The sequence below is a fragment of the Idiotropiscis lumnitzeri genome, chromosome 8 (assembly GCF_059441095.1).
Source record: "Idiotropiscis lumnitzeri isolate Australia: NSW breed Sydney's pygmy pipehorse chromosome 8, RoL_Ilum_1.0, whole genome shotgun sequence".
NCBI lineage: Eukaryota > Metazoa > Chordata > Actinopteri > Syngnathiformes > Syngnathidae > Idiotropiscis > Idiotropiscis lumnitzeri.
The window spans coordinates 6,157,580-6,175,523 of record NC_142398.1 but is presented as its reverse complement, the minus strand read 5'-3'; the positions used below and the strand labels follow the sequence as shown (position 1 = coordinate 6,175,523).

Below are 17,944 nucleotides of genomic sequence, written 5' to 3'. Positions count from 1 at the left end.
TTCTGTTCTTACCCCCGAGCCGCAGAATCGCCCAAGCCTGTGCGAGTCCGCATCATAGCCGTTATAGAGTTCGATGAAGTCGTAGCCGCAGTCGGCCTCCTCCTCCACCTCAAAGGTGATGAAGCTGAGCTCAATGCCGTAGCCCTGCTCGGCCGTCAGCAGCCACTCGCAATCGCTGTGGCCCGGGTAGTTGTTGTCCCCGAACTGGGCGTGTGAGTACAAGTTCTTCTGGCGCGTGTCCGCCTTCAGCCGACCGCCACACTCTGCACAAATAACAATATTGAAGACAAATACGGGTCAAACATGTGCATGCGTTACTTTTGTTGAGCACTGTGTGGCGCTATCGTGGAGCGTATAAAAGGAAAGAGGAAGGAAGAGCGGACAGATGTAGACATTGTTCCAGGCAAAGTTTTACTTACTCAGGTGGGTTTACTGAAGTGGCTTGGAATGCAAAATGCTTTTTTTGTGTTTGTATGTGTTCATTCAAGAATATTATCTGATTAACTTGCGTGTACCGGTGGCGTGAGTGGCCTGGAAGCCTTTCCGCTGCACGGAGGCGTCGGAGATGAATCTGAGGTACATCCGGTTGGCTGTGGACACCAACGGCTCGGGAACCTTACTTCCGCATAACCGCCCCAAGATGGCCGCCACGTCACTGTCGCCATCGAAGGCCTCCAAGTGATCGTAGGCGCACTCTTGGTGCTGCTCGATCTCGAACTCGCTGAACGTCTACATGGCAATAGCAGGAAGAAAAAAGAATTTTGAAGATATACACTTGACAAAAAAATGTTAGGTATGTCAAGGCACCACTTTTCGTTTCACGGCGTTAGATTCTTACAGGATGTGAAGATGGAAAATAGGTGTGCTTGATTTAGTGAAAAGGGTTGGCTGTGTTTTATTTTGGGGCATAATGGCTTCCACGTGTGTTTGGAAAACACATTTTTACTTGTATAAGTGATTTTCGGACGTTATGGAATTAAACGTTCATGACTTTGCATTCGACGGCGGAGTTCCAGCGAGGTTACAACTAGCGCTGATTTGCATTTGTCTGCTTGCAAAGGCCTCTTTACACACCATTCGGCCATCGGAAAGTTGGTAAATGCCATCTGTTTAGTGTAGTGCGCAACATCGTACAGTCGGAGCTGTTGTTGAGGCATCTAGGGGACGTGTTCGGCTGACTCAGCATGGAGAATTTCGTCGGCCTGTCGGGTTAAATGAGCACTGTGATCGTTGTCAGCTTGGACAAGAACGTGGACAAAATGGTGAAATTTGAAGCTATTCCTCAAGAACTGAATCAACTTTGCTCATTTTTCACATCTCCTCCATGGACGTAACAGCTGGCTGGTCAGGAAAGCGCGAAGATCAAGTAGTCACTCTCGTTGATGAAAGACCGCCATTATTGCACATCATCGTGAAAGGTTATGCATTGACTATCGCCGCCGATGACATGGAGGGGTATTAATTCTAACTCTGGTTTCTTCTTACATTCCAAAAAACACTCTAAATCATCCCTAGGTGTGAGTGTGAGTGTGAGCGTGAGTAGTTATTTGTCTTTTCGTGCCCTGTGATCAAATACACAGCCGCGTAGGGCCCCGACGTCACTAAAGGGCGCCGCTCTGGTGACCCATTGCTGACACATCCTCTCACTAATGTGCACGCACGACGTGCGATCCATTTATGGCACACTAATGAATGACTCTACATCACACTTTGCAGTAATTGGTCGGCGAGGCAACGTGCAATAAACAAGGGCACCAAGCAAAATGTCAAAAAGACTGATCGGGTGCAGAAAAAAATGAAGGAAAAGAAAGAAAATGTGAAGAACAAGCTCAAAGTAAGTGTCTACGTAGTCGTGTGACGATCGACGCAGGGTTAGTGGGGGCATTTGCTCAGACCGCGAATGTCCCCCAGTGCCCCTGCATCACATGACGGAACTTTATTTATTTTAACCTATATTTTAAAAGAACAAAAAGCTTAAATTGTGTCTGTGCGTTGTGCCTCTTTATTTTATTTTAAGGAACGTTAGAGTTTGCTCGCAGGAACTAAAGATGTCATGCACTCAACGTTAGATCTTGCATTAGGCCAGTGATTCTCGCCCTGTCGCTGGTTGTCCCGGAAGTGATTTCTTTCGCCCATACTTGAATGCTCTGCGCCAAGCTATGTGGCACCCCAGCAGAGCGGACTTTATTTGAACTATATGTAAGTCCGTGCACAGCAGCAGCAACAAGCTACGTGATGGCAAATAAACGACTCCGCAAACAAGTTGTCTTTCTTGAGTCTTTTTTGTATGACTTCTTACTGTAATGTGCTTATTTGCCACAAGGGGTGCTGTCGCTGACAGATGATGTTAACATGCGATGTTCGGCAGGTGTTCAGGCCTTATTTCTTTCTCTCTGCTTTTGGCTCTTGTGAAGAGCAGTTCGTGTGTGTTGCTGAAATAAACTACGCCAGTTGGCTAAAGAGAGAAGTTGTCTGCATGTCAGAATTATTCTTTTGCTGCGACTTGGCATTCAGGTATAATCCTATACGATGCCACATAACCGAGGATTTTATCAGCGTTCTAAACGCGGAGGAGAGCAAGGAAATGAATTACAAAGTAAGAAGTGCTTCGATGTACGCTCGACTTTTAACAGAAGTCTGACTCGAACCGCGTTTGGGCGGAGAGCCAGCAGAGGTGTTATGATTATTAATAATTTGTATCTTATTTTTGGTTGACATTTCTACATATACATACAGTTTTTTTTGTTTGTTTGTTTTTTTTTAACCGCCGACACGCAACATCAAAATTTGTGTTAACCCGAAGGGAATGGGCTACTAGTACATAACATGCATAAATGTATGCACGTGTGCACAGGTGCAAGCCTAATGCCCACACACATTGTGCTGTGTGTGTGGCGCGCGTGTGTGTACGTGTGAGGGAAACAGATGGGGAAAGTAACCCAAGGCCTTTGTCAATCGCATGAACACACAGCGTAGAACATGGAAAACCTGACCAAAAGCAAGAATACTGTTCGGAAATCAAAATGTAGAGTTTGTATCACATATCTCACCTTTTTTTTTTTTTTTTGCTTTGTTAAAAAGCAAAACCGTCCTATTCATGGAAAACAAGATGACGCTCTTTGTTAAAACAACATGGGCCAAGAGCATGTTGCATTCGGCCGCTATTTGTAAATAATATGTGGGAAAAATAACTTCACGTCATACTTCAGCAGTCTTTGTAAACAAATTAACTCTCTTGTTTTTTAGGAAAACCATTACTTTGCACTTGGGCGCTTCATAAACAAATAACACTCCAGGTTCGCGGAAAAAGAAGCTAATGTGTTTTTGGACGCTAATTTTATTTTTAGGAAAAGATGACATCGCACTTGATCCTCTTTGTAAACAAATTTTCCTTTGTGTCTTTTGAAAAAATACGCCATCGCACCCGTTTGCTCAATTAATCTAATTTCTGGGGGGGTGACTGCAAAATTGGATTTTCACGTAAACAAGATAACCACGTAGTTGATGTAAAAAGATGATGACACATTTGGTTGCTCTTTGTAAACTAATTAACCCTGTAGTTTATTTTTAAAAAAGTTGATTTTGCACCAAAAAAAACTCCTAATTTACGAAAAAAGGTGACATGGCGCACGGTTGCTGTTTGTAAACAAATGAAGCACCTAGTTAATGGAAAAACAAGATGATGTTGCACTTGGATGTGTTTCGCTAAACAAATATAACTCCTAACTTGTAGAGGGCGGCGAGGGGAGGGGAGATGACGTCACACTTGGACGTTGCTTTTAACAAATGTGGTGCAAATGTACCAAAATATTTGCTGCATGGGAGGCGTCAACTTACGATCCTGACACGGTGTCCCGGCGTGGCCGTGATGTCCCAGGTGCACTCCTTGCGGCTGGGGTACTTGTCGGGCCAGTTGGGGCTGCTCAGGCTGCCGCCGGGGCTGTGGATCTTGTGCTCGCACTCGGCTGGACACAAATGCGGAGAGGAAGTTGAAGTCAAGGCTGCACAGGAAGAGGTCAAAGGAAATGGAAAGGGAACAGGAAGCAGCGAGCAGTAGGCATTTGAGAGGAAAAAAAAAACACGCTGACAAGTTGAGTGTGAAATCGGACACGGCAAACAATCCTGACTGAAATTACATGCGCACTTCTCACAATGGGACCGTCATCGTAATGGAGCGTCGCAACATGAGTGCTGCTCCCTGCGCCAAAACTTAGACCGACCCACCTTCCTTGCAGTCGTGCTTGTTCTCGTGCAGCACAAAGCCGTGGCGACACTGGCACACGTACGAGCCCACCGTGTTGATGCACTCATGCTGGCAGCCGCCGTTGTCCTTGCTGCACTCGTCCTTGTCTGACACAAACGCATGGAAATTAAAACAAGGGATCAAGCATATGAACGACAAAGTGCGTTTGATAGTGTGAAAAGTGAGTCGATCGAGAAGAAAGAACAAAACGGGCTACTAGCTCACAATGCATTCACAGAATGGAAGGTGGACGGACAAATCAGTATCCTTTCAAGAGAGCTTTATGTCCAATTTCATTTTTTTGCACTGTTCCTTATTGTGTCCCATTATTGCAAATAGTAGGAACTTTGATTTGTTTCTGATAATGTTGACATTTTTATGCACTTATCTCCAACATTTTCCCATAATGTCCTTTATTTCCTGTTGTGTACTGTTATTTCACATTTATTTGTGTTCTACAATGTTCCCAATTCATATGTCCCATTTTGTCTCGTATGTCTATTATTGTCCCCTTTTTTTTCACATTGTGTCCCGTAATGTCCAAATGTTAACCCCAAAATGTCCCCTTTATTGTTCCATAATGTAAAGAGGCAACTGGCCTTCCTGTGTGGAGTTTGCATGTTCTCCCCGTGCCTGTGTGGGCTTCCTCCGGTCGGGTACTCATTCGAAGAACCTCTAAATCAACCCGCAGCTCCCGAGCCTCATGCGGCTCTTTGGCTAGTTTCATGCGGCTCTTCAGGAGTTTTCACACGACATGCGTCAAAAATGCTTGGCTGACGCTGCCATTCATGACGAGGTTAGCCTGTTTGAGTGACGTCAAACGCACGACGAGAGAATCTCTGGCGCAACATCGTTTGCATTGTAAACAATTTCCATTAAGATGGCTCTCAAAATGACAGGGAAAAAATGCACAGTTTAACAACAATATCAAGAAGAACACAGATTATGTTCCTCGTCGACCCATCTAGTGCGGAGACAGACTGTTTGAAAGCCCCGCTTGTCACAGATGAGGCTGCGGATGAGTTGGAGATCTTTGTGAGGAGGAGCAACGGAAAGCTGCTCTAAGTTCTGGAAAAGTGTGCTAATAGAAAAATACCCCAATTTAAAATGGGCGGCGCTTAAGATACTGTCAATGTTTGGGTCAACGTACGTCTGCGAGTCTGTTTTTTCCACCCTGAAACGTGAAATCAAAGCATCGATCGGTTCTGACTGACACTCATTTGAACGAATTGCTTCGTGTGGCAACAACAGAATACACGCCAGATTTGAAGAGGATTGTTCAAGATAAGGAATGCCAGACGTCTCACTAAGCAGCATAGTAAGAGAAAAAAATTATTAAAATTATTATTTTTTATTTTTGTTCGTGGACTTGCTTGAACTGAGAGTTTGTGTGTGTGTGTGTGACAGTGCACACGATGTTAGCTGTTGAAAATAACTGATATTATCATGTTGGTGTGGCGTGTTCTCAATAAATCTGACTGAGCAGGCTTCTTTGTGTGCGTGCATACATGATGAAGGCATGGGATGACGTTCATGTGTGCTCATGTGCATGATGTGGCTCTTTGCAGTAACACAGAAAAAAAAAGTGGCTAAGAAGTCTCCCACTGGTTGGCCACGTCTGCTTTAAATTGTCCCGAGGTGTCCCAGAATGTCTCCCAATGGGTTCGATTCCGGCTCCGGACGTCCTGTGGGGAGTTTGCATGTTCTCCCCGTGCCTGTGTGGGTTTTCTCCGGGTACTCCGGTTTCCTCCCACATTCCAAAAACATGCATGGCAGCTTGATTGAACACTCTAAATTGCCCCCAGGCAATATGTGTGTATGTGTGTGTGTAAATATGTGATGTGGTATTACGTTAATTGCTATCGTGGGCCCAGTCTCATTGTAGCACTAAGAGCTTTGCCGCTGATGCCATACTGTGCGTTCATCGTAGAAATCCACCGGTCACCATGCACACACACAAACACAAATTTATGCTCACACGTCTGCGTGCGCGCGGGTTGGAGAGGCGCAAAGGGACCTTCCTGAAGGTTTTAAATGACTTTTCGCTACGTTATATTTTGTCACATCATGTTGCGCTACTTTCGTTATGTTGCATTATGTTATGTAACACACAGTGGACCACATCAAAATGTGCTTACCTGAGAAAAAATGCACCTTGAAACCTTTTTTGGACACAGTGTTGTCTGACTTGAACTCGATCCTCATGTTGTTGTATTGCGACGTGATGACTTCAGGCACCTCGGTGCCACAGTATTTCCCGTGCAGCTTGGAGTCGGGCGACAGGCCGCTGCGCACCTCAACATAGTCGTACTTGCACACCTGATCAAGGCGCGGTGACATCACACCTCCACTAGGTGGCAACACAACAAAAGGCGAATGGCTGCACTCACCTCGTTGCCCTCCAGCTCAAAGGCCTCAAACTGCATGGAGATGCGATACTGCGTCGGGGCCACCACATGCCACACGCAGTTTTTGTTGGGTGGGTACTCTTTGGGCCAGCCCGGCGTGCTGATGGTGCCATTCAGCTTGGACAGCAGACCGCCGCACGCCGCTATGTGGAAGTAAGGGTGCACTTTACGCCTTTAGCCAGCATATCTCCCAACACGCTACATTGTCATCAAAATCAGTTGTCTTATTTTGCAACGGTTCCTTGTTACACTTGTATGGCATTTTTCAGTTAACCCTGCTCCTCCAATCCCCTCCACACTACAATGTCGTTGAACTTGAGTCAGTGCGTATGCAATACAGTCAAGTGTAATTATACAGTAGTTAGTCTACTTTTACACTTCTCTGACCGGTAATGATGTTACAAAATGTCTTTTCCTTTGGGACTGCATTTTCTCTACTCCCTTACACAGTACAAAATGGATGACTTCCTTGCCTTCAGTAACCCTCCTTTTCCACTCCCGGACACACTACATCATAAACACACACACACACTATACTTTTATGTCTTTTCTTTTTAAATGACTAGGGAACTGATTTTTACACTCAATTGACTGTTTGCAATCATATCGTCTTCACCTTCCGGCATATACTTTCTACATTCCCCTACATACTACATTGTGATTAAATTTAAAGGTACACAACAGTAGTACACCACATATAGTTAATCTTACAACTTCTTTCACAATTGTATGACAGTTAAGAATGTTAAAAAAAAATTACATGGGTGAACTTCCCGCCTTTGGCAATCCCCATTTCCACTCCCCTACACATTATGTTGTAAAAGTTCTGGGTGATTGCACCGGTCATCATTATTTTGAAATAAAGTTACCAGTTAACTGAGTTTTACACGTGTACTATATTTAACAATGTGAACCTTCAGAAATGTGCCTTCGCCACTCCCCTTCACACTACATCATCATCAAAGTTGTGGGTATTACGCCCTTTTCACCTTCACCCATACGTCCTCACGACAGTCTACAGTGTCAGCAGACGAGCAACAGTGTGTTACCTTCGCAGCTCTTTTTGTCGGGAGCTATTTCGTAGCCTGGATCGCAGGCGCACTTGAAGCTTCCCAGTGTGTTGACGCATCGCTGCTCACAGCCGCCATTGTCCGGCTTGGAACACTCGTCTTCCTCTGGGACACACAAAGCATGAATACAAAGAAGGCTATATGGTCAACATCACTATGGTGTAGATTGGTAAATGTTGGCGATCATGCAACTAATTGGATGTTGAGAATTAAAAAAAAAAAGCTTGTGGTGGTAACAGTCACAATTCCAATTCATTATAGTAGTAATCTTTGAAAACATTGGGTTTATATCATGCAGAATTTGATATTAGAAAAAAATCAAAGTGCTTTGTGGAAAACAAAAAAAAAATCATTTGCATTCACAGTTCATCATAGTATTAAATTTGTATTGTAAGGTGAATCACTCCAAAAATCATTAAGTTTGGAATTTGATGTCAGAAGTGAAAAAAATGTTTTTTTTCAGAATTTGATGTTGCAATACCGACCGGAAAAAGTGGGTAAAACAAAACTATGCATACAACTTTGGAATCCAACACCAAAACACCAAAAAGACAAGCACACCCTTGAAGAAGTTGGCAGCAAAACCCGCCTTGTTGACCGTGCCGTCCGAGACAAACTTCATCCAGAGCGTGTGCGAGGTGGAGCGCACATCCTCGGGTTTGTCGTAGCCACAGAATCGACCAATCAAAGGGCTTGTTTCCAGGGGGCCGTCGCGCACCTCCAGGTAGTCGTACGCGCAGCTATCGTGTCTCTCAATCTACCGGGAAATGGGAAACACACACGTGATGACCCCTGTGATACTTTGATTACGTGAAATCCATGCTTGATGTTCCCATTCACACTCACGAGACATTCCTGGACTTTTCATCCATGTGAGTTCCACACCTCCACAATAATTTGAGGTGGAACCCTTCAGACAAGACATAGCCAAGTAATCACCTCAAAGGCCTGGAAGCTGAGGCCCACGTTGTATCCATCGGACACGGTGATCCTCCACACGCACTCTTTGGAGGGCCGGTAATCGTCGGGATAGTTGGGGGACTGAATCTGTCCCGAGTCTTTGTTGATGTCGCCGCCGCAGATGGCTGCACAACACACGGCAAGTAGTGCAGCATAGAAAGAAAACATACATGCTATTACACAGTGAAGGCCTTCTCTGCTGGCCTAACATAATCAAGCAATCATGATCATATTCTTCACATTGTAATATTATACCCGAGTGTTGTGTTTTTAGGTAGGTTTTTATCCAATCAGAATTCAGCGAGCTCGTGTTGCCAGGCAGATTTCACAATACCAGTAGCTACCACTATTCGTCCGAGGCCTTCAGATACAATCGTGCCGGCATTTGTTCTGTCAAAGTCAATGAGCTTTCAGAGTTGATAGACAGTTGCGATAGTCAATCAGATCACGAGTCAGTTACAGTGAGCCTTCTCGCTGGCCTTACGTTGAAGGTGATGAACGCGTCTTGTGATTGGATACTCACGCGTGACGGGGCATCAACACACCAGAAGTCGTAGCTGGCGACCGTTTGAAAATGTAAAATATTGCTCCGTTGCAACCTATGTATGTTATATAAAGTGCAAAATTACAGAGTAGTTTTTGCATTTAGTTACCTTCATAAACGGCAGCGAAGCCTTTCCCCACCCAGTTGCTGCTGCTCCGGAATTCGATCCACATTCTGCTGTCGGAGGAGGTCAGGACGTCAGGAAGTTTGTCTCCACAGAACCTGCCTGTAGCGCGTGAACACACACACACACACACACACACACCCCCGCCGACGCACACACGTCTCATTAATTCATGACTCACCACAGTTTTTTATTGTTATATGTGTGTGTGTGCGTGAGTGTGTGTGTGTTGCAAGCCTCTGACCCAGCAGAGGAGCTTTCCTCCAGTAGCCATCGCGCACCTCCATGTAGTCGTACCAACACAGGCTGCTCTTGTACAGGTCCATGGTAGTGAAGTTCAACACAATCTGTGACCAAATGAAGTTAACTCACTCACTGCCATTGACGGATAAATACGTCAAAGATCCATTTTTTTCACTCGGCTGATAGTGAATGAGTTAAAGAGGAGTTATGTTGTTCTCTCTTGTTTTTGTTGCTGTTCACATTCACTACACTTGAGTGTGTCACCTGTGTGTGTGTTCACGTGCCAATGTGTACTCTGTTGGTGCCCCAGCATAGCAAAATGAGTAACAAGTCACACAAGTAGATTCGGTATATTTTTCTTTTCAAATTAACAGCAAATTAATTGGAACAAGAAGCATCTCATGGACTCCTGCCCAATTTGTTAATAGCTCGTCTCCAGTCTCCACAAATGTAGATGGGTTTTTATAATATTTACTATTGCTACATTACATTCTAATGACTCCTTTTCCCAAACTTTCATTTATTTCGTGAGGTTTTATGCTGATGAACGTGGTCATTAGTGATGCAGCTTTCCTGCAAACAAGACATAGCAAGGATGTTCCAACAACTATCTTCAGGAGTTGCTGAGTAAAATACGCCTCAAGTCTAAGGAACAAGTGACTGGGAGTGAGTCCAAATGACAAGCTGGGCATCCACTGCTGGCTCTGAGAGTGCCCATGCAGAACGCCCTGAGAGCTGTAGCAACCTTTCATTTAATCAATGCTTCTGGACATCGCTTTTTAAGGCCTGAATTTGGACAAAATCCATTCAGTGACTTAATGCATTATAATGACCCTGCGGAAACCCAGTGTCTTTTCATACCTGAGGTACTGACGTAATGAGTAGTGTCGCGTAATAGTTGATGGATCACTGAAAAGCTGAGATTGTTCTCTTGTTGATTTTGCCAAAACCTCATTTCTGAAATTTGGGTTGCTGCGACTCATTTTGCTGTGGTGTGCCGCATATGTATGCGTATGCTTGTATACCTTCTCTCCTGGTGTAACAGATATTCTCCACACGCAGTGAGTGTATGAAGGGTATCCATTGGGGTAACCGGGAGATGAAAAGTTGCCTGTGGAGTCTTGCAGCGTCTCTCCGCATGCTTTAAGACACACACGTTTGCATTCATACAATATGTTCAGACAGAAAAAAAACATATAGAACAGAACAGCTGGAGGGAAAAGTAATGATATTGCTCACTTTGCATGTGGACTCCTATCATTATATGATGTTATAGTGATAAAACAATTACAGATATGGAAAAGTCCTCAAGACCTCAATGCTGTTTGTTGATTTTGCCGTAGTTACTCAGCGACTTCATCAATTGTGTCAATCGAAAGCTTAGGTATTTTTTATGCAGCACTAAAATCGCAAGTAGATTGTGAAGGTGCTCCTATTGATTTGGATGATGTGTGTACAATATTGTCTCTCAGCTCATGACACACACAACCTGTCATGACTTGTGTGCGTGTGTGCATGTGTGTGTGTTCAACAGATGAGATCGTAAACCTTTGCGACAAATTCAATTTAAATTGACGTCACCGTGGCCAGTCGAGGAACAAATGAATGTCAAAACGTGCGGAGGAAGCGATCGGAACACAAAGCGTGACACACCCTACGGAAGCAGTTACATTGATGAGCGCATCTTCCGCACACAAAGTAAGACACCCACATGTACACACAAAAAGCAGCGTCATAGTAAATAATATACAATAATATAATAAAATAATAATTACCTGGACATCTATAGAGCTTCCTTGCCTGGGCGATGTCTCCTTTACTGAGTCGAGTCCGCTGGCCAATTGCAGGGCGGACACCGTTTTCGTCCCTGGACGGAAGGATGGTATCAAGGAACATCCCCCTTTAACACACACAAACAAAAGCAGTTGTAAAGAATTCAATCCCAAATGGTAACATCAAAGCCATAGTCATAAAAAGGCCAAAACGCCTGCACAATAGATTACAAGAGTTCTAATAGATATAATAATATTTGCATGTTTTTGGTCACTGTGTCTGCACATGGGGGGAATTTGGCAAAATTAATTACAGACCTCAGATGTTGTCATAAATACCTTTACAATGAGGTATGACTTGATGTGGTTTGTTGCAAATCAGTTTGTTCGGAGAATTGCATGAAATTATGATAATAACGGGGTCGTGGGTTCGTTTCTGACTCTGAACTTCCTGTGTGGAGTTTGCATGTTCTCTGTGTGCCTGCGTGGGTTTCCTCCGGGTACTCTGGTTTCCTCCCAGCAGTTCAGGGTGTACCCCGCCTATGGCCCGAAGATAGCTGGGATAGGCTCCAGCGACCCAACTGAGGAGAAGCAGTACAGATATCATCCATCCATTATCTGGACTGCTGCTCCTCAGTTGGGTCGCTGGAGCCTATCCCAGCTATCTTCGGGCAGTAGGCAGGGGACACCCTGAACTGGTTGCCAGCCAATCGCATGGCACACAGAGACGAACAACCTTCCGCACTCACACTCATACCTAGGGGGGCAATTTCGAGTGTTCAATCGACCTGCCACGCATGTTTTTGGAATGTGGGAGGAAACCGGAGCACCCGGATGAAACCCACGCAGGCACGGGGAGAACATGCAAACTCCACACAGGAAGGCCGGAGCCGGAATCGAACCCACGACCGCTGCTGTCTCTCACTGTGAGTCCATCGTGCTAACCAGTCGGCCACCGTGCCGCCCAGTACAGATAATGGATGGATATAATAACGGGCAGTTTACCGTGAGAAGGTGTTCCTGGCGTAGTGCATGATGCTGTCAAAGTCGTACGCTTCGCCAAGAGAGTTCACCTCGCCCGGCTCCATCTTCAGGAAGTTGTACTCCTGACCTGGGTGAAACACACACACACGCACACACATGCACACCCCCCACACAAAGTCAATTTTTTATTTTTTATTTTAAATAAACAGTTTACCATAGAAGTGTTTGTTTCAAACCTAACTCCAACTTGAAACTCTCATTTGGAAAGGCTAAGGTGGAACCCTAGCCCTTGTTTAAAACCCTAAGTGTGTCTTAAAAAAAGAACTTTGAAACCCAAATTTGAAATCATAAAACCTGTTTGAAATCCTAACCTTCAAACCCGACTGCCTGTGAGTCTTGTTATATTAACTGTCTGCATGTGTTGCTTCGTTTTTTAAGCTGAACTATCCATCACTTCTAAAACTGCGATTCCCGATGCTAAAAAGTGGCATCGTTGCTGGTAGTAAAAATTAGTTAGCTTCAGCCTTGCGGCAGAACGTCAAAATGTGAGTCTAAAGGACTTTGCAGGATAAAGTCATTTGTGATGCAGACTGTCTAGGAATCATCAGCAACTCATTGATATGAAATATGAAACATTTCAGGCAAGGTGCATGATATAAGACTTAATTATTAGAAAGTGGAGAGCGTTAATTTGATTTTGATTACATTATGAGACGCGAGAAAGTACTGTCGATATTTCTTTCATTTTTTTTAATGATTGGGCTTGGCACGCAGTTACCCTTTTTTGCAGACCTTGTAATTGCTACAAATATATTTCCTGCATGTGTCCTGTTTTAAAAACAGGCTGAACTCAAGCTACAGAGATAATATGTTGCCTTGAAACTTTTTACACGGTATTATACGTCTTCTTGTGAAATGGCAGTTTGGGAAATGTGCTCACATCCTCTTAACATCTCCTGGGGACTAAGCCCCCTCTGTTGATAAAACCGAGTGATGCCCCTGAGGCTAACATTAGCATGTCATTTTTCTGCGACGAATAAACACCGCCCTCAAATAGATGTCGCTCGTCTCACCTAGTAAGTCACCAGTAGAAAGTGCAATATTTTCTAAAACGGTGGCTGTCCTTTTTAGTAGGCGGTGTGCCCCAATTACGGTCAATGGTGCTTCACCTGCGCATGAGACCAGGTGCATTGTGGGTAGCGCGGTCCTCACCTGGTTGGATGTTGTCGCGTATGATGGTGACGTGGTCGTCGCGGTCGGGCCGCGTGTGCTCGTGCCAGAATCCGATGACGTGGCCCAGCTCGTGCACCACGATGCCAAACTTGTCGCAATTCTTGCCGATGGAGATGGCCTGGGGCCCGTTGCCGCGGCGACCCACATAGGAGCAACATCTAAGCAGTTAGTTTGTCATTAGTTTTTAGTTTTTCAAGAAGCTTTTTCTTTTTTGAATTTATTATGATTAGTTTTAGTTTTCTTTTAATATACGGCATATTTTTCAAGTGCAAGATTAAAATGAAGGATCTATTGGGTAAAAAAGTAAACTACAATTCTCAAACGACTGTTTGACCTTCTTCCTTCTGTACAGATGTACGTCCATCCATCCATCCATTATTTCTACCGCTTCTCCTCACAAACAACCATCCGCGCTCACACTCACACCTAAGGGCATTTCAGAGTGTCCAAGTAACCAGCCGTGCATGTTTTTGGAATGTGGGAGGAAACTGGATACGGATGTACAGCAATACTGGAATAAATATATTTAAAATGAACCCCAAAAGTCCATGACTGATATTAATTGACTAAGATGAAAACATGTAATGCTGTAACAATGGTTAGTTTTAGTTTTATTCAGGTGAGATGCTGTTTCGGTTCGTTTTCGCTTTTTTAAAAAGCATTGTCCTATTTATTTAATTTTGTGATTTCGTTCGTTTCGTAGCCAAGGATAAAATAAGGTAATCCTGTTATTATCTTAAATAGATCTTAAAATGAAAATAATAAATGAGAAGAACAAAAATACTGCCCTCCATGGTTTAGCATATCATGTGTGGAAAATGTCTGATTGGATTTCTCTGGAAATTTGGTGGGAACACAGATAGTTCTCTGGACTGTTTCATACCACCGTCGTCATTGTCCCATAAAAATCCATATACATGACTTGGATTCTTTGACTCTTTCGAGTTTCCCCATGACCTGTCCCGGACCAACATGTGCATTGTTTCTGCGAGGACTTGCGTAAATGTCATGGGGTCACTGTTTCAAGCTCCCTCTTGAACATCATTCCCATTGTCTCATTGAAAATACATTTTTAGAAATGAATGAAAATGATTGCAAATTTGGCCCGCAACAGACTCAGTGTAGACAAACTTTTGCGCCATTGGTACAAACAAATGTTTTCATTTTTTATGTACTTGTGTGGCACGTTAAGAAAAGTCCTCAAATGTCAGAGTGAATTAATGAATTAATTCAGGCTATTTTCATGGCTGTCAAAGCGGGTCAAATTCGACGGGCGGTTTGAGACGTGTTACACATTTTGACGCACGCACGCACACACGCAGTCGGGATTTTCTGCCTAGTACTCCATCCAGCAGAGGAAAGGCTTCAGGATTTATTTATTTCCATACAATGCTCCGACAGTGCCACCGTTTCATAACTGAAAGCTGTGAGAATTCACATATCACATACACACTCACACAAAAGTTCTCCTTTTCTGGTTCGCCGAGATATCCGTGCCAGCCTAACAAATCTGATTAAAGTTATCCCGCGAGCCGGGGTCAGGATCTGGCACTTTGTTCCTTTAATTTATTCATCTGTGCAATGGGGTGATCCGCGCCACTCATTTTTTCTGCCTTGCATTTCTTTTTGTCCATCCGTCCGGCGCACGTGTATTTGTCCATCCGATTAGAAGGGTCTAATCTCCGACGCAGCCATCATCATCATCATCATCAGTTGACATACACGTCTTTAACTCGCTTGGATGTGTGCAAGGATTAGCATTTTTTTTTTAAATCCCTTTAAGAAAAAAAGCTCCAATATATTTCAAATGAATGAATGTGATCCTCTTGCGAGGTTTAATAACTGTGCAACTGCTGACGTTGATGTTATTGTGCATTAAAAGAATGTGTGTCATGATGACTGGATCAACAATTCATCGTAACAAAAAGAAGTGCAAAATGTTGTAATGGCAAGTCAGGGTGTCCCTATTTCTCATCATCGTTTGTTTGTTCGGGAAGTCTTTGTTGCAAATATTGGAGTCTTTCTACTTTACTCAAGATTGTGAAACAATGATGTCTCTTAGGCAGTGAGATAGGCTCCAGCACCCTCGCGAACCTTGTGAGGAGAAGCGGAACAGATAATGGATGGATGGTTTCTTTCTACCATAAGGTCAAAGTTGAGATCAGGCATGTGCACACATACCCACTAGGTGGTGCTCAAGCATCTGCCCTTTTGCCCAGTGGGGAAGAAGTGCCCTTTTTTTCTACAGCCCTATTTTTCTTCATTCAACAATATTAAAAAAATTTATAAATTGCTTGGCCTGTGTTTCCTCCCACATTCCAAAAACATGTTTGCCAGGTTAATGGGACACTCTCAATTGCCCCCAGGCGTGAGAGTGAATGCAGATAGTTGTTTGTCTCTGTGTGCCCTGCAATTGGCTGGCAATCAGTCCAGGGTGAACACTGCCTACTGCCCGAAGATAGCTGGGATAGGCTCAAAATTAAAGCATTAACTCAAGCTTTTTTTTTTTTTTTAATGAAATTAAATATTTTAATTTATTTAACTCAGTTTTAGTTACTTCAAAAAAAAAAATTACATATCTTGGAAGGCCAAATTCAAACACTGTACCATAATAGGTGCACCTCATTAGCACATCATCTCAGAACAAAACATCCTGGTCAAGTTTCCACTGGGCCTTGCAAACCAACATTGCTAGAGTGTGGTGCGTGTGGGCAGAACTAAATGTAAAGTCTTGGAGGAAAATGCCTGCAAAGATGACTCCGTTTAGATCAGCACTTCTCAAATAGTGGGGCGCAGTGCGATGCTGAGGGGGCCGCGTGTGGACCTGGGGGACATTTTTTCCGCTGTAGTATGGCTGAACGATGTTTCGTTTTGGGAACGAAATTGCGATCTCAGACAACGCGATTTTGAGATTGTCAAAGCTGCTGTTTGTGCCACTAGTTCACGCAGCAGGTCACGCAGTTACTGATTTAAAAAAAAGCCTCGCCCTATCGCTCGTTGTTCCGGAAGTAATTTATTTTGCCGCTACTTGAATGCTCGGCGCCAAGCTATCTTGCGCCGCAGCAGAACGGACTTTATTTGTACTATATTTATGTCCGTGCACAGCAGCAGCAACGAGCTGCGTGACGACAAATAAACGACCCCACTAGAAAGTAGCGTTTTAAACGAGGAGGCGAACGAGGAGGCGCTAAGTGTGCTAATCGCTAAAATGAATTACAGATTAATAAATGCTTCGATGTACGCTCAACTTTTAACAGAAGTCTGACTCGAACCGCGTTTGGGCGGAGAGCCAGCGGCTCTGAACAGAAATGTTGTATTGCAATCATTACGTATCGAAACATAAAAAAGGGCGACGGCTACGTTAGCAATTTAACAGACGCTATCAGACCGGAACACGAAAACGGATGACGTCATCACGCCGAAGAGGTTTGATGTCACGCGTATAGTAAATATTTATCATCTCATCGATATTTGCACAATAGAGTACTGAGTTTCGAGATCCTCACAATAATAGCTCTCAAAATTATATTTCTTATCAATTTAGCTTTGCTAAGGGACATTTTATTATTATAATCTAACTTCTTTATACAAAGAACATTAGTACGAAATGTAAAAAAAAAAGGGGTTTAACAATGCAGTTTCATATGCAGAAATGCAAAAATACAAAATTATACAAGACAGAAAGTCTTGAGAAAAAACTGCCCCCCTCACAAAACCTCTTACGTCTCCTTGCATTATTACAGCTGTTGTGAAATGCGCTATGTAAATAAAGTCGTATCGTATTGTATTGGAATAGCTTTTATTGTTTTTAATGGTTTAATGGCATTTTCCGTCATGTTTGTAAATATCACTGTACATTGTGAAAAAATTTTTGCACCAAAGCTTGAATTTTAAAAAAAATAAATCAATCAAAATCGCGATATCAGCCAGAAAAATTGCAATTAGTTTTTTTCTTAAAATCGTCAGCCCTATGCCGTACGACAATAAAGTGTAATTGCACATCCACTCCAGTAGTTGGAAATGGCGCTCTCCTTGCCCATTGTGCTCAGCGAGTATTTATTATTTATTTCGCAACGAAAATTATATTATTTTGCTATTATTTATAGTTGCGACAGAGAGAGGGTGGTGGTGGGGGGGGCATGTAATAATTTCTTCTTGATAGGGGGGTGTGACAGAAAATAATTGAGAAGCACTGGTTTAGATCATAGTCCAGGATAACAGAAAAGCTATTCGAACAGTCTTTGATTAAAAGTACTCTTTATATTTGGTGATTTTACATTAATTAGAAGATATTATTCAAGTAAATACTTCTTTCAAGCTTCACACAAAATGGTAGTTAAAAATGTGACAAAGCTCAATTAAT

The 17,944-nt window shown here is 43.4% G+C and overlaps 1 protein-coding gene across 1 annotated transcript in view; it reads right to left on the bottom strand.

Moving 5' to 3' along the window:
- The window catches only part of LOC148331859 (dorsal-ventral patterning tolloid-like protein 1), a 50,557-nt gene that overhangs the window by 6,046 nt on the left and 26,567 nt on the right, over positions 1-17,944 (bottom strand). The window contains exons 7-21 of the mRNA XM_088301909.1: positions 13,561-13,739; positions 12,370-12,475; positions 11,368-11,492; positions 10,618-10,733; positions 9,594-9,696; positions 9,335-9,451; positions 8,661-8,806; positions 8,283-8,478; positions 7,701-7,826; positions 6,634-6,794; positions 6,382-6,562; positions 4,225-4,350; positions 3,838-3,965; positions 516-729; positions 13-263 (exon numbers count right to left, since the gene is read on the bottom strand). Coding sequence (XP_088158035.1) covers positions 13-263; positions 516-729; positions 3,838-3,965; positions 4,225-4,350; positions 6,382-6,562; positions 6,634-6,794; positions 7,701-7,826; positions 8,283-8,478; positions 8,661-8,806; positions 9,335-9,451; positions 9,594-9,696; positions 10,618-10,733; positions 11,368-11,492; positions 12,370-12,475; positions 13,561-13,739 — 2,275 coding nt within the window. The remainder of the gene's footprint in view (positions 1-12; positions 264-515; positions 730-3,837; positions 3,966-4,224; positions 4,351-6,381; positions 6,563-6,633; positions 6,795-7,700; positions 7,827-8,282; positions 8,479-8,660; positions 8,807-9,334; positions 9,452-9,593; positions 9,697-10,617; positions 10,734-11,367; positions 11,493-12,369; positions 12,476-13,560; positions 13,740-17,944) is intronic.